At 35.7% G+C, this 16,682-nt stretch overlaps 1 protein-coding gene across 1 annotated transcript; it reads right to left on the bottom strand.

The window, feature by feature from the left end:
- Positions 1-4,796: 4,796 nt before the first annotated feature.
- Positions 4,797-16,307, bottom strand: LOC125060830. The gene is made up of 8 exons (XM_047665936.1): positions 16,018-16,307; positions 15,713-15,877; positions 15,363-15,596; positions 14,234-14,300; positions 13,837-13,932; positions 13,522-13,655; positions 13,148-13,243; positions 4,797-4,967 (listed from the first exon to the last, which is right to left on the bottom strand). The coding sequence occupies exons 1-8, from the start codon at positions 16,131-16,133 to the stop codon at positions 4,895-4,897; spliced, it is 981 nt and encodes a 326-aa protein (XP_047521892.1). The 5' UTR covers positions 16,134-16,307; the 3' UTR covers positions 4,797-4,894.
- Between the last annotated feature and the right edge of the window lie 375 nt (positions 16,308-16,682).

The raw sequence follows: 16,682 nt of genomic DNA, 5'->3' as shown, positions 1-16,682 counted from the left end.
TATCCGTAGCGAGTGAAGTTGTCTCATATTGGCGCGGCGCTCGTTTTCTTAGTAATGAGGGAGGGCTGAGGGATTACTTACAGAATACGCTCTGACGTCATATGAAAGTTAATGTAAGTGCCAAGCGAAAATTGCACTTCCCTAATAAGAAGAAATAAAAGGGATGCTTTAGACGGATGTTTAGATCTAACGCTTTCGTCTGCGCCTTTAAGGATAGACCGAATTTAATGCTTGGATAAAAGCAGACTGAAGTTGCATATGATAATATGTAATTGTTAATGGTTTAGATATCTTAACTAATTTAATTAAATGTGACACTCAAGATTTTTCGAATTAGACATTTATTTACCATCAACATCTTGGAATAGCATTCTCTTTCCAAAACTCATGTTTTGATTTTAACGTACTTATTTAACTATAACTATAAAACCACTACACAAAAAAAATCAAAAAGTAAAAAATCTAAATTACTCAAATCAAGGGCGTAGAACGGAAGAGAAGAACTGGCAATAAACTCCCCGCTACTCTTTTTAATCGCCAAGTTTTTTGTTTTACACAACGTTTGTAAGGAGCTGCAACCATTACTCCATGTTCCACATGACATCTTAAGTAATAAATAATAATAAAATAAATTAAAAACAAATATTTATTCTCTATCAGCAAGAGGCATGGTGAAATAGGAGCTCGCACTTACGTTCTCGTGGGCAATACAACAATACGCAAATACATAGGACCAGTCACCACAAGTAGCACCCGTTCACGAGTATGACGCATGGCCAGCCATCGGCCCACTCGCCATATTTTAGAGAGAGAGACAGCCCGACGCATGGACGCCGCCACAAGCACTGACTACTGAACATTCCTTGTGTCTAAATTCAAGTAAATAATGCCTTATAGTACGATTATGAATAAGATCTTTTGACTACAGGGATCAATTCCATTCAAGAATAACTTAATCAAAATAACTTTAATAAGGCGAGATCGCGTGTTGAGAGACAGTTTGTGGTTAGTTTTTAAATTACACCTATCACGGTTCCACGGAACGCGAAAGTCGTAAAATTTAATGTTGAACTTTGATCCCCTTTTCACCATAATACACCTGCTAACTGCTTTTCTTGTACTTATAATCGAAACGATAAGGCTTTTAATGTAACAACATTACCTTTATTAATTAAGGAATTTAATATCCTTAAAGGTTAATCACGAGTCATCAGTTTGAACGTATAATTTTCATTGTTCTAATGATATTTATAAAATAAACAATAATGAATAATGAAATGATAATGAAAATAAAGAATAATGAGTAGTAATGTCTGGTACCGGATGGCCAAACAAAATCTGTAAGTAACAAGAATTATACATTATATATCCAAAAATCAGGTTAAATATATCATATCTTCCTCTATAAATTATTTCCTCTTTCGCAAAGTATTAAATGTAATGCCGGAATCCTTCATAACAGAACAATAAAACCAACTCGTAAAAAAGCATTACATCATCCAAATAATTTCTTGTAACTCCGACATATTTGTGTAGCCTGTAATATCAGGATTTTACGATATTCCCTAAGTTGGATAACTATGCATCAGAAATGTACGTTCTGGTAGAATATCTTGAAAATATGCTGCTTTTTTATGACCACTACGTTTTATTGCGGTCCAGTTTGAGTATTTGCTCATATGATTTATATACTGACCATTTAGGAAGGGACTTACACATATTGACTTGTGTTTATACTCTCTCTGCCTTACAACACTTTTAAATTATATTATCTAAAACATAACATATTTGTGAAATATATTTATACTTCCGTCCCACATTAAAACATTATAAATTCGCAAAAGTTATCTTTAAAATTTAAATCATTCAGATCTAGAAAAGTGCTAACCGAATCGATTTATTTGAGCAAAACCCTGCGGTTACTGAAACAGATACTGGCAACAAAAAACCATCGTAATTTAACTGTCAGAGCATTGAAATTGGAATAATTTGGTTTATTTACAGCGGGCAACCTCAACCGAAATTAACAACGTTTGGAAGCAATAAAATTGTAAATCGGATATATCCAATAACTCTCGGAAATCGGAACGAGGTGGAATTTAATTAAATGTTTTATTAATTGATGAATCCCGCCTCACGCTGGCGCTGGTGATTCGTCACCGTCCACAAATCTCTCGGCTAATAATTCACTCGTTTCCGATAACCTTAATTTCAATCACGGCGTATATAGCTACGTACAAAAAATATTATTCTATCATATAAGACTCCATATAAAATTAAATCATCTTAAGCCGAAAATCCCCATAATAACAATGCTGAAAAGCCGTACAAACTGTTAGCTAATTAATGAATTATCCCATTAATACGAGCAAGAATTCTAAGCCGGCAAAACATTGACAAAAGTAATACAACAGTAATTTGGTACAAAGTAATTAAGGTACAAATGGTGCCCGGGGAGCCATTTCCCTGTATTTTCCGGAAGAGAGCCTTCATATGACCTTTAAACGTTCACTAAAGTATAATTATTACGTCGAGACCTTTTAATTGTAGTGCCAGGTTGTATTCTTCATGAATATTCGTGCACGCACGTCTACAAATAACAAGCCTTTTCGCCTTTTTGAAGGGAGTTAAATATAATAGAAGTGTCATTTATATTCATCATTAAGCTCATTAACTTTATTGAATTTGAATCATAAAATTGCTTGTTTTTTTGTAATTTCTATGTCTAATATGTTGTTAGATGTTTATGTGTGTATAATTTGTAAGTACATCATATTCTTAGTACTTAAATTTAGGCAAAACAGGGTAGCAAATTTAAACTTAACCAAATAAGAAACTGATACTAAATTTTATTATTTATATATCATAAATATATTCATGTTAAGTAGTGAATCTCTTGGCTTCTGGGAATTGAAGTTTCTTTAAGACCAATACTGCGGTATCAAAAACCCGCCCACAATAGATTTGTACCCCGAGGTCCACGATTGGACCCGCTAGGGCCCTTTATCAATCTAAAACGGTCCCTTTTCTCTTAGTAATACTCGTTTTGTTCCCAATTTTCCAAACTTATATTATGAACTTATAAAAGGTTTTTCCTGTACGCCTTTTTCGGATATGTATGTAAAATACAATTCTCGCACAAACTGTGTAAAAGATCTATTTCTGTCCTATAGTTAGTATTGAATTACAATTTTATTCATGCGAAGTTATTTGTTATATGTTACAAAGAAAACCCGTGTTTTAACTGTTTACTAAGTTCAATATCGTATTTGTACACTTTTAACAGCCTGCAAAGAAATATCCTTTGCCGAGGTATGTTTTTGATGGCATCGTTCGCACACCCTTCGGGAACTAGGCAAATAAATGGATATTTTTGGCAAAAACAATATTTGCTCACGTCTGGATACGCAGCGAATATGTATTTAGATCGTTAATATCTTGCGATGAGGGGTTTGGAAGGGGAGTCCTGTGATACCTGTTTTTGTGTTGATATCAAGTAGCGTATACGATTTTACTATTAGACTAAGCTATATTTTTCAATCTTGAATTAATTTTTGTTATTAAATATTCTTGGATTGGCTGTTACCGAACATTGAAGTAAAAACTTGGCAATTTCATTAAATATCACGATATTTAGCTGTACTCTATTTCAAATAGATATTAAATTAAGCTGTTGCATTTTTATTAAATCTATCATTTGAGCTTTTTATTAAAAAGGTCTTTCTAGTTATTTTTCGTTTCGATCGAAAATAAAATCATCGTGCTAAATCTAAAGTTTTGTTTGATTTACAGTTGAGAAATTTTTATAAAAAAATTAATTCTTAAAGAACTTATTTGACTCTCACGCTTTAATAACTATTACCTATCACAATCAAGCGAAACGCACAATCGTTTCTATTTTTGTTTAACAATAATTACATGATGGGTGGCTCATTCATCATCAGATCATTTTCTGAATACCAGTCACTCACAATATCTATCTAGTCCCGTCTTCTATGCTGTAAACTTAGCACATGATGCGTAGGCGACACATTTACGTAGCTAGGTTATCAATAATTCTTGTTTTTGTTCATTTATTTATTTACAAATATACTAAGCAAATACGATATTGTCGAAAAAAAATGTTATACGTTTTAGTAGATTTTAGAAAAAAGATGCTAAAATAGTAATTAATTTACGCTTGTCTTAATTTTAAAAAGTAATTGTACATCGTAGTACTCCCGTAGCTTGCCGTAGAAGACAAACTACTTTCAAATAGACATATTAGTTATACCAAAGACAAAAAAGAAGTTCCAATCCAAATCGGAAAAAGTATACGAGTAGTATTTAAAATTAAACTTGGAAATTGATAAATTATATTATTTATTGATTTTCTTTAGTGAGAGAACCCATGTACTAAACTAACGTATCTTTTGACTGGTAAGAAAATATATATGAACTAAGTTTAAGTTACCCCTAACTTAACGAGTTGACTGAGCAAAATTCCCTTTTCCCCTCGCCTCAACATATTCCTAAGCTAACAAACCTTTGAGCCTCATGCGACGATAAAAAAACGCAATATCGCCTGAAAAATTATTCGAGTGCCATAATATTATAATAACGTACTTTATTGGTGTTTTGCTATGCGCATAATTATGCTAATCGTCGAGTCGCGATGCCATCCAACTTTCATATTTTATGTTTCATATCGTCCTCTGGGACTCTTAATGTGTTTTAAAGGCTTGATAACGATAACAACATGTTATAGAGCGAAACATTTTCTTGAACTGGATGAATTAGACAATAAAACAAGTATATTCAGCATATATTTAATTTTAACACAGTATATTAAAATATCTGTATTATACATTTGATCTGATTTTAATTGATAATTTAAATACATATATTCTCACTTCTACTTCCGTTTAACGATCTCTCCAGGCGGAGTGTCTATCTTTTCCGACGTTATCTCGTACTGGGCGTCCAATCTGTAAATAAAATAAATTTAAAAGCTATTCACGATAATAATGAAAATCCATTCGCTAGAGCTCTATTTCGGTTTTAGCCTGATTGCTTTTGTTTCTTAGATCATTTCTTTTTCACAACAAGTTTCTCGTACAGCTACGAGTGTCCATTGCGTACCTACATAAAATCCTTAGGTGCACAACCGGGATTTCAGAGCACGACCTTAAGGGTCCCCGCACATGGGCCACCGGCCACAACCACAAAACGCCGCCACTGGCATATTTCCTGTAATTTTCATACATTTTATATGGACTCGCCGCACACGGTGGCGCCGGTGGCGGCCACACGCTACAAATCGTCGCAGCTTGCTTCTTGTGGCTCGCACCGGCCACTAAACGCCGACACAAAAAGCCGCCACACGCCACTCGCGCGATTCCGCGCCCCTCTCTCCCTTACCTCAGTTAACCTGAAGTCGACGGTAACGCACGCACGTAGTCTGTGTTTCATATAGGTAGATAAAAATGGATATAGAATTATTTATATCAGAGATACAATCCCGTCCTGCGATTTGGGATAGTTTTAGTAATAGAGGAGAAAAATTGTGGGCCTGGGAAGAAATCTGCTAATTGTTTGTGGGAATTTTTTCGAATACAACTGCCAAAGAAAAGAACATTGAAGTTAAGTTTAATAAAATAATATAAAACCATATATTTATATTCTATTTTCTTGCCACGCTATTGCTACTTTATTCATAAAATAATCTTTTAACGTATCTCTTGCTCGCTCGTGTTACTGGCCAGCCTGTATTTTGTATATTTTCGAGTCCCACTATTTTCAAAGTGTGACGAAAATTGAAACCATCCCTTTTGCGAATAAAGTTGTGCAAAATGCAACAAGATTTCACAAATCACAATGTCTTCTGAGAAATGAACAGAAGTGTTTAATAGGCGATGTAATATTCTCCATTTGTTTGCTAGTACGCCGAAGGTACACTCAATGCAACGTCTGGCACGGCTTAACCTATAATTGAAAACTTTTTTGTCTAAGTCCGAACATTTTCAAGAATATGGCGTCATCATATTTTCACTGAGGCCAAATGCTTCATCATGTATAGTTCAATGGTTGTCGATTACCGACCTGTCGTGGTGAGGGGATATTTAATGTCTTTCTGTGTATCCAATAACTACGGTTTCGTCTTCTACGACGACGTCTTCTTATCAAAAGTAGCGCAATTAAACCTTCTTCGTCAGAGTCCATTATGATACTGCAGGCAAGGGTTAAAAAAAAGTAGCAGCCACCGACCGCAAGTGTCGACCACCGGCCACAAGTGGCTGTCGCGCGCTTCAGCTACCTTTGTAGCCGCTTCTAGCTTCTCGTGGCGGCGTTTGTGGCTGTGGCGTGTGGCCCGTGTGCGGCGACAGTAAAGATAACAGTCGCTGGCTTGGCCTTGGCTTAAACAAAAAATATTGCTAGTTTTGTTTTGTATCACTATAAAGTGTGTAAGTGTGTAAGTGTCTATAATTTTTATATACGCGAACCTTACATTTTACTCGACACACCTTATTTAAACACAAACAAGATCTTCTTGTTTGAACATAAAGCAACTAGCCCTTATTTTGTCTCTTTCTATGAAACTCTGTTTATGCTATGACGAAGAGAGACAGATAAGTATGTATATTTAAGTTAGTTTGTTTCCAAATGTTTTCTATACTACGTAGGCTATTTCAAATAGTAACTCTAAATCGAATCTACCGAGTAAAATGAAGCCGATTCCCTATATCTCCCCCATAGATTTAATGAGATGATTTTACTTGGAAACAAGAGTATATCCATACAAAAATAACCAGAGTGTTTGACCGTAAAATTCGAAGGTGAAATGCAAATGGATGCAGGTAGAAGACAATTCTTTGAAATCCATGCATAATCCATTGCTTTTCCGACACTTGGCCACGTTTTACATTAACTTCGCTTCACAATATTTCATACTAGGCTTTGTATGCACTATATAATATCTACTATATACCTCCAGTTATCTATCATTATATTTTCCATTTCCTTCTATATCGCTTTTATCGACTACTGTTTTCAGAGTTGGACTTTAAAATAAATTGTTTTACATATATGTATGTATATATAAATGTGTAATCTCTATGTATTTTTCGACATAAATAATAACTTTTTAGCACACTGAAGTTACTTAAAGTTATTCCCAATAGAACAATAATAATATACAGGTTTATGGTAAAATAAAGATTCTTTATCGAAGATCTTTCAATTTTAAATCGAAAGTTCGATTCCAGAAACTCGAAGGTAAAAGGTGATTGCCCTGACTGTCCCCAGTTCGAGTCCCAACCTGTATAATTTTACCTTCATTATACATGGGTAAATTAAAGGCAATTTTGAATTTCTAGTAATGTTTCCATCAACCTGAATCACAAAATATTTATCGGTACATCTTGACATTCTTCTCATTTCAAATAATTCAGTGGCGCTACAACCATGTAAGGTCTGAGCCTCTGCCTGCCTGAAATTTCTGTATCTGTTTCATGATCATTTGTCAATCTAATAGGCAAGTAGATGATCAGCCTCCTGTGCCTGACACACGCCGTCGACTTTTTGGGTCTAAGGCAAGCCTGGTTTCCTCACGATGTTTTTCTTCACAGCCACAGTGAAAGAAAGTCCATTGGTGCACAGCTGAGGATCAACCTACGAACTCAGGGATGAGAGGGCTGAAGCTAGGCCAACACAGCTCTTCTCATATCAACGAATTTAACTTAAATCGAAGGCAATTCAATCCCATTTTTATGCGACAAGATAAAACTAGTCTCGATATAGACATACTTACGTTTTTCATTTTATTCAAATCATCGTCATGATGATCAAATTATTTGCTATACGCTAAATTAAACGAATCTAAAAAAACTTAATATCTACTAGATTAAGTTAATAAAAAATAACATTTAATTAAAACTTCAAAATTAAATATTTATCTGTCAACAGCAATTGCTCGATGACTGATGATGATATGTACCCGAAACGGTAGTGTGTAATCTAAATTATAATTTAAATTGTTAAAAAAAAAATATTTAATGTAGTGTACCTACTCGCGTTAACCAAAGACAAATCTGACAAATGGCATTATTCATCGTTCTTCTACTCGTATGTATATCGGATGGTTGTACATGTACAATCGACCTCTTATGTAACGATCCTGGCATTGAAATAAAAATCTCTAATACACAACAACATTTTGAACAGCAAAAATAGACTGCCTTCGGGGAAGCAATATTTCATAATAATGAAATAGCCGTGTTGTGTCGTTCACGTCGCGATAAAGGGTGCACAGCACTCCTTTGTACCGCTAAAAGGTTTTGTTCGTAGCTCATGATGAATTGCGTGTGACAATTAAGCCTATCGCCCGAACATCGTTTATTACATATTTTCATTCTTTATGTTGAGAGAAAGGGACTTTTCATTACTTCTGTGCTTTTTTATTACCTGATACCATATTGTTTAAGAAAAAAGGGTAGTGATAACTAAGCGTTCTTTACCAAATGAACAGGCAATAATAAAAATAACTAGCTATCAATCCAAGAAGATCTTTCTATTGAGCTATATCGTTAATATGCTCTGTGAGATTGATATTCAATAAAATCGGAGTAATGCCCGTCATTTGTAATTTAAAGCGGTCATCTCGTATAATGTAAGGAAAGGTTTTCCCTGCAAGGAACAATGCACTGCAGTTCAGGGCGCATTGAATAGTTGAATAACTGATGGGTAGCCATAGCGGTCACCGACCTGTACACCTGGGTACTTCACCTAGGCCCAGGGTTGTCAAGATTTTAAAAAGTACGACGTTTTAAAAATCTTGACAACCCTGCACATGCACAACATGCTATCATACACAATAAGGATTCACAGTCTGAGAATTCAAAATTTACAATACAAGGGTATCTAGTAAACGAACGTTTTGTGTGTTTTGTGGTCCTATTTCTTTCCGAAATAAAGGTAATCGTTTCATCGGAAACTTAATTCCTTGAAGACTCAGTCACTTATCTTCACAGTGCTGTTTGTCAACTCATAATTGTATATATTCTCACGGCTTAGTACTAAGAAATATCCCTTCAAGTGAATTGTGGTCATGATTGTACACATATTCGTACAACCCTACGTTAAACTCACAAGTGTTCGTATAATACGGCATATTATGCAGCTTATTGATAATTCTTTTTATATTACCCTCACGATTTATTTCAATCCCAAGAGCACGGGGTCGATGGACACCTACTTGTTAATATAATGAGGGGTCACTGAATTCAACGCCATTTGCACGTGCGTTCATTTCTATGGTAACCGGTAGTTTTATAGTTGACATTGTCTATGAGGAATCAAAGACGTCTTTATCTTCGCACAAAAGGACCTGTGTGAACCACTTGGACTTTGGAGCTATTCATTGAGAGTAATATTACTCGTTATTACATTCTTTACTTATACCCACGTTTACCTCATTGTTATTAGGTCAAAATACGAGCGGGTACTCGGGAGATTTTTATAGAAAAGAAGTAAGCTGTTAAGTCAACTAACTCTTTAGATTCGTAGCAATTAGGTAAAGTTGAGGTATCTGGTAATACCAGCTCCTGAAGTATCCAGAGGACCACCAGCTGATTTGCGATTATCAGTACGGCTTTCGCCGTGGTCGCTCAGCTGGTGACCACCTTGTATACCTTACACATAGGTGTGCAGATGCTATTAAGTCCAAGGGGCAGGTGCTGGCGGTTTGGACGTAGCGAAAGCCATCGATCGGGTGTGGCACAGAGCACTGCTCTCCAAGCTTCCAGCATATGGGCTTACTTTGATAAATTATGCTACTGGATTTCTAGCTTTCTCGCTGATCGGAGCATCAAGGTCGACATCGACGGAGTATGTTCCGACCTTAAATCCGTGAATGCTAGGGTCCTACAAGGCTGTGTCCAATCCCCAACTCTGTTTTTGCATATCAATGATATTTACTTAACTTACTTAACTAAGCAACATTCACGACAGCACTGGGGATACTCTTTACACTAGCCGGGCAGGTATTTCTCGGGCAGTTGTCGATGAGTACCGGAACAAACTTGTGTCTGAAGTCGAAACAGTGCTACGTGGAGTCACAGAATGAATGGGGTAGACTGAATCTAGTTCATTTTAACCCCAAGGAGACACAATTTTTGCACATTTTCCGCTAAAAAAACTTCCTGTCGCTACTTCTCTCTTTGAAGTCACTCTCCTGAAATCCTCAGCTAGCATCGGATTTTTTAAGGAAAAGAAAACGCTGCCAACGCACTTGCGCGCCTCCTGGCAATGTGAGTGTCCATGGGCGGTATCACTTAATATCAGGTGACCCCCCAGCCCGTATGCCTCCTATAACATAAAAAAATCTGAGGCTGGTACTCTTGGATATAAATCCTACATCATTAGATACTATAGGTATGTTATCTAAAGCTGGCGGCTTCAACACATTTACACTTTGTGCTTGTGTAGTGTCTGTGAATAAGCGCACGTGAATTCAGAGACTGATTAAGAGTTCTGACCGCCCTAGGCTATTTTATCAGGATGCGCCCCCGACAGGTGTATTATGGCCGGTCTAAAAAGTAGTACTTATATTATTTTTGACTTTGTTTATTAGTGTGAAAATTTTAGCATGGTTCATACTATCTATAAAAATTTACAGATCTGAAAGCGAAACAAACGCTGTCCTATCATTTGCACGACTTGTAAAAATTTTTAGGTGACCGTACATAAAGGCCTCACAAATTATACGACCAAAATCATGACATCAGGCTTCCAAGTTGGAAACCAAATCAATGTCGTATTTGGCCACATTACTCCTATTGGCTTAGTTTGGACATGGAATGGACAACTTAGTTGGTGTGGCTATTAACCATAGACGTGGTCACTGGTCATCTAGTGTGTGATGTTGCTTTGACTTTAAGTTATTTTTAGAATATTTACACTTCTGTTGTTGTCTTTAAAAAAGACGAGAGGTATCAAATAAGTGAAACATTTTGGCAACTGTTAAAAAAATTAAGTACTAAATTATTATTTGCTTATACAAAAGACATCTTTCTTGCTTTGGCGTTATCAAAATTTTCCACAATTTTTCCAAATTTAATAGCTTATAAAAATATATTTAATAGCGTCACTTTTCCGACGGCGGAGTGTGGAGCGCAAGTAACTTTTTACTCTTTTAAGTGCTGAAAAAGACCTTTCGCCGCTGCAGTTTGTCACTCATTGTCAAAAAAACCTTAATATTATCTCCACATTCGGGAGCATGTATGAAATATTAAAACTTTTTATTAACTGCAACAGACCCTTTGGGGTTCTGGCAGAAATATAGATAGGCCTTGGTGTCAGATTTTAAAAACTGTGCCAAATGGACGCATTCTTCTGCAAAGGTTTCTCCTAAATCATTTAGTTAGTTGTTTTAAGTCCTTTGCTTTACTTCTAATAAATCCACTGTTGTCTAGTTCATACAGTTACCATAAGAAACCAAACGTTGTGTTTACTGTATTATGATTTTTGTATGTGGTCACTTCGCATCTGTTGATTACCTCTGATTCAATATTTTTAGACTCTTTTTCGTCACGCAACGTATTAAGATAAGCAATGTCTCATAAAGAGTAACAACGTCAGATAAATCATCAGAACTTGCTTGTAGCTGTGTACTCACGATTTGAAACTTTACGAGCACAGAGTTCCAAAGGCACAATATATTTTGATCTCTTTACTTTGATTTTTTTTCGAGTTTTTGACAAATTTTTAGTACCATCGATACTAAAATTTGCCATCTGCTTGTAGATCCAGTTCACAGTTTATTTAGTGTTTTGTCTCGGTCTAGTTGAAATATGCAGGAGGTGATGCTAGCGAAGACACGATTTCTGTGCGCCCGCGCCCCCCTAGATCGTCGCGCCCTAGGCTGCAGCCTAATTAGCCTAAGGGTTAATCAGGCCCTGCACGTGATGTCAAACTGAAATACAATCACAAATACATCATGAAAAGACTGCCCGTCTCTCTCGCGCTCGGTCAAGCTTAAGAGTATAAAAGAGACAGTTATTGTTTTTCTTTTGCTACTGTTTATGTTGATCTTTACTGTTTTATATTATTATTATTTTATACATGTTGATCTTTTTTCAAACATTACCAGGGCAATCTCGTGAATTGGTGCACAATGTTTTTAATTATTTTAAGCATCTCAATAAAAACAGTTTAATGAAAAAATGTTATGTTTAATTTGACATCAGATGCGACTGGGGTTTCTAAGAGGAGTATTAAAAGAATTGTTAGTGAAGTAAAAGTGAAGTGTGTTAAGCTAGATGGAACTTATGTCGAAAAATGAAAAATTATTTACACAAACTACTCTTTTACGTTTTTGGTCTGGCTTAGAACTTTTGGATCCACCCTCGTATGCACATAATATTTATATGTATTTGACACATTTTTATTTATTTACAACCCTTACTAAAACAAGAGTACTTAGACTAAAATATATAGCTTGGCAAAAAAGTCATATTTTTAAACATACTGTATAGTGAAATTACATTAGTGACCTATACAACACTAGACAATCACTTATTTATACCGTACAATATATAATATAATAATATATTTTGCCGTTTAGTGTATTTATATACTCCTGACAACATTGTATTAGCAAAAACCACTTCCCAAAATATTGCCTTAAAAACGTAAAAAATATTATTTGAAAATTACGGGAATCGAAAGACATTTAAATGATCTAAACCGAATACATATATCTATAACCGTGGATGTCAAAGCGAGATACTTAATAACAATGTTTTGTACTTAAAACGTCACTTATTATTTATCATTTAGTCACGCTTAAATTAAAAAAATCTGATTATGAACACAAATGAGGGTGAAATTTGTGGTTAACCTTTTTTGCTATTTGCAGTGCCTGAGCAAAAAAAATAACCGAGAAAAACTGTTACATTACATTATACACAAATATTTTTATACCATACCAAGATATCGACGAGTCACAATGTTACAGATAAAATACAAAATGACTTAGCGTGTTAGCTATTACCTAGTCCTTTTTTAGAATTAGGTTGTTGGTAGATTACGTTTCTTGTCTTTAGTAATTAATTAAATAAATAGTAGTGTAAGAGCGTTGTAACTGAAAATAATCTTTATTTATATATACCTGAGGTTCCTCAAACGGCAGTCTGATATGATGCTGATGCGGGAGCGGGAGTCACCGATCAATGGCGGAAGGGCGTTCTTTGATCGGCTCATTATACTGGAATTTTTCATTTTTATTAGAAATTATTCTCGGTAAACAACAGATTTGGATTAGACGGTAAAAATAAAGATTACATTAAGACAAGTCGCCTTAATTTTCTGGCAGGTTTAGTTGTATTACAATTACTTATTTCATAATAACCTATTAAATGTGCAAGTGCAAATATATTATATGTATCTACAAAAGAATACTAAGATTTCACCCTATTTTAAAAATAATATTATTAAAACAGTCCTAACTAAACATAGCATAACAGGAAAGACCATGGAACATACCTCGGTCTGCTAAAAACCTTGCTCTTATCCGTAGCTTTTCTTTTAGGTCTCAGTCGATCCACGATAGAATCACCGGCGCCGTGAAGGGACCCTTCCACGGGAGTTGTGGTCTTCAAAGCACTATACGTGGACTCCTATACACATAATTGACAGAATAGAATCGATTGATAGTTATAGTCGGTCAATAGCCGAAGCACCTTACTGATGAAGGGCCAGCCCATCGGGGCGATATCTCTTTATCTACAATATTTTTTTAAACCAAGACCTACTATAACTTGAACTAAACTGGTACAGTATTTGGTACTACGTAACTACCTTGATAGAGAGGTCCTCGGTGCTGTAGTCTGTGACCTTCTGCAAGACCTCACTTTCGGCACAGATGTTGGGCTCACTCATTACACTGCTGGAGCCCTAAAGACGACAAGATTTAGGAGTAGATAGGAGGCAATAATCGACTATAGATAGAAATCTTTTTTTTTATATATGATAAATATTTTTTTAAACAAAAGATGTGAATGAAACGTTCAACGAGAAATATCAAGTATCCATTTCCGTAAATAATTATAAGAATGCACAACAAAACTAGGAAACTCTATTATGTATTGGCAAAACAACACTTGATTTTCTTTTCATCAAACATTTACACGCGCAATAGACTTCGTTACTCATAAGATTCTGGTATTTTGTGTAACACAAACGAATTAACACTCACGTTGCTCGTCGCTTTTGTGTAGTGATCAGACTCAGGTTCAATTGGCAGGTTGACTTTGCCAGGAAACCTGAGAATAATGTTTCGATACGCTTAGAGTATAAAAATACATGAAAGTCAGTTTCTTGCTGACAAATACTGAGAAGCACTCGTAACATCGTGTTAAGGTGGGAGCTGACCAAAGTTACGAGGTGTAATGTAGCATTCGCATCGAGCGTGTAACGTATCGACCATGTTACGCTGTGTTTTAAAATCGGCGTAACGTGCTCGTCAAAACTCTGTGCTCCGCTTTCGCCGCCAGTGTTCACGAGATGGCCGACAGCGAGGACGTGTTGATCTTTCATTCTATTCAATTATTGTTTCATCCAAATTAGGAAGAAGAAGAAAAAATGTTACTGGACATCAAACTTATTTAAAAACACAGGCGTATGAGGTGGTTTGTTATTGATTGCAATATTAAAAAACCAAATGATTACTGGACAGTATAAAAACTTTGTACGCATGTCTCGATTTTGAAGAACTGTTGAATTTAATTGGACCAAAAGTACTTAACAAAGACATAATTTATAGAAAATCATAATTATGATCACTCGCAACGTGCGAAGCGTACTGAATGAACGGCGTAACAGTCAAAGGATTCGCTGAAAAACCGACCGCCGGGTGGAGCACTCAAAGCGAGCAACGAGCGGCTCGTTGCTCGCTGGTTTCCCCGTAACACGACGTACTGACTGCACGAATGCTCGCTGAGTAACATTACATTACATGTTACATTACACCTCGTAACGTTGGTCAGTTCCCACCTTTAGGTGAATAATGTAACCAATTTGAAATTATATTCGATTTAGAGTTTTATTAACGAGGGCAACAGTAAGATTAGGTATATTGCTTGAATAATACAGCATTACCAACTATAACTAACTCTATAGTTGATAATGCCGAGTACCTCGAAACAGAAACCACGATTCCCAGATTTTTTTTAATGTATTCACGGAAGACACATCGCCTATAAATGTGATAATAGTAATAGTTAAGCAATGTCTTTTCCATATTCCTCTGGATTACAAAACAACAACCACCTGCAACACAGAACTGACTGCGTTAGGTACCAAATTTACAGTTATATTAAACAAACCAATATTCAGACGATATATCTTCAACCAGAGGCATGTCGATGGAAGAACTGCTCGGCCACTTCTTCAACCCTTCTTCCTGCCACTCCTCCTGAATAATCAGATCCTGACGGCACCAGCTATCCTTCGGCGAGGGGTCAGGTAACTCGTCGGGAATCCATGACTCTCTTCTTTTGGGAATGTAACAAGGCGGGTACGCGCTCGGATCTTCGCCAGGATCGTGACGGTAGAAGTGCCTGTAATTTAAGGTACATATAATGTGTAAGATGCGCTTACCTAATTATGTATCCAAGCCACTTTTTTATTTCAATTAAAAAGTATGTAAAAATATATAATATAGGAGTTTACCCACCAGTCAATTAGCTTAAGCCACGCTTGCGCCGCGCAGTGAGCCGTAAAGAGAGCCGTCTGGCGCTGCATGTACTTGACAAAACAAATTGCTAAAGCATCATCTAATATCTCTTCTCGTATGTCGAGGATCATCAAGTCATCTTCTTCTTTTTGAAGTATCTCAGCCCTTACAAGTTAAGATAAGTAAGTATAACAGTTAAATTGATATGTATAATTTTTGAATTGCAGTTACATATTTGTTTTAACGGCTTTTGTAAGCAGAGCCCACCTAGAGCTAAGAGAACACTAATTATTGAGATTCAGTACCAAATCCGCTCGGGGACATCTTTTGGAAGAGCCATTAACGTCCTTGCATCGTCTGCCATTATAAGTTTTCTTCCCCTTCTGGACAATTTGTATTTACCTCCAATATTGCTCAACATGATTAAACTTGATTATACAATTCGATCAAAAATTATCACATATAATACAAAAGTACCAATACCAATTTGAACTATCAGTTCGATTTCTTTTTTTATTTTAAAATTTAGGATTCAATTTGTTATGAACCCTACAAAGAGTTTTTAATTTTTTCATATTTTTTTTAATCATAGAGCATCCATTCGAAAAGGTTATCTATACAATATATAACATGGTAATGAGAATTTTCGTCGAAAATCGCGAGATAGAGAGATTAGTGTGAGGGAGCTTATCGATTGATAAGCGAAGGCTCTTGTTCAATGATTAATAGATAATCAGTTTGAATTTGATTACATACAGTTATGATAAAATCTTTCTTTCGGAAACTATAAACCATATTCGTGGGTCGTAAGGCATGGTTTGATGTTTACACAAAATAAAACAAAAGTGGCCAGAACCAACATTGTCTGTGAATTTAACGGTTGACAGCTGTTTGAAAATAAAATTGACTAAAACCGAACGCAAGTTGCTTGAACATCGAAATTATTTTTTATCAACTATATCTACTGTAA

Source organism: Pieris napi, chromosome 22 (genome assembly GCF_905475465.1).
Source record: "Pieris napi chromosome 22, ilPieNapi1.2, whole genome shotgun sequence".
NCBI lineage: Eukaryota > Metazoa > Arthropoda > Insecta > Lepidoptera > Pieridae > Pieris > Pieris napi.
Note: the sequence above shows the minus strand (reverse complement) of the source record. Positions and strands in the feature narration are given on the sequence as shown.

Bases quoted from the DNA above. Each gene is read 5' to 3' on its own strand.
- LOC125060830 (XM_047665936.1), bottom strand. From the start codon at position 16,133: ATGTTGAGCAATATTGGAGGTAAATACAAATTGTCCAGAAGGGGAAGA. The intron at 15,597-15,712 runs GTGGGTAAACTC...CTTAAATTACAG, and splicing joins TGGCTTAAGCTAATTGACTG to GCACTTCTACCGTCACGATC. The intron at 14,301-15,362 runs GTTTGTTTAATA...CATTATTCTCAG, and splicing joins GATATATCGTCTGAATATTG to GTTTCCTGGCAAAGTCAACC.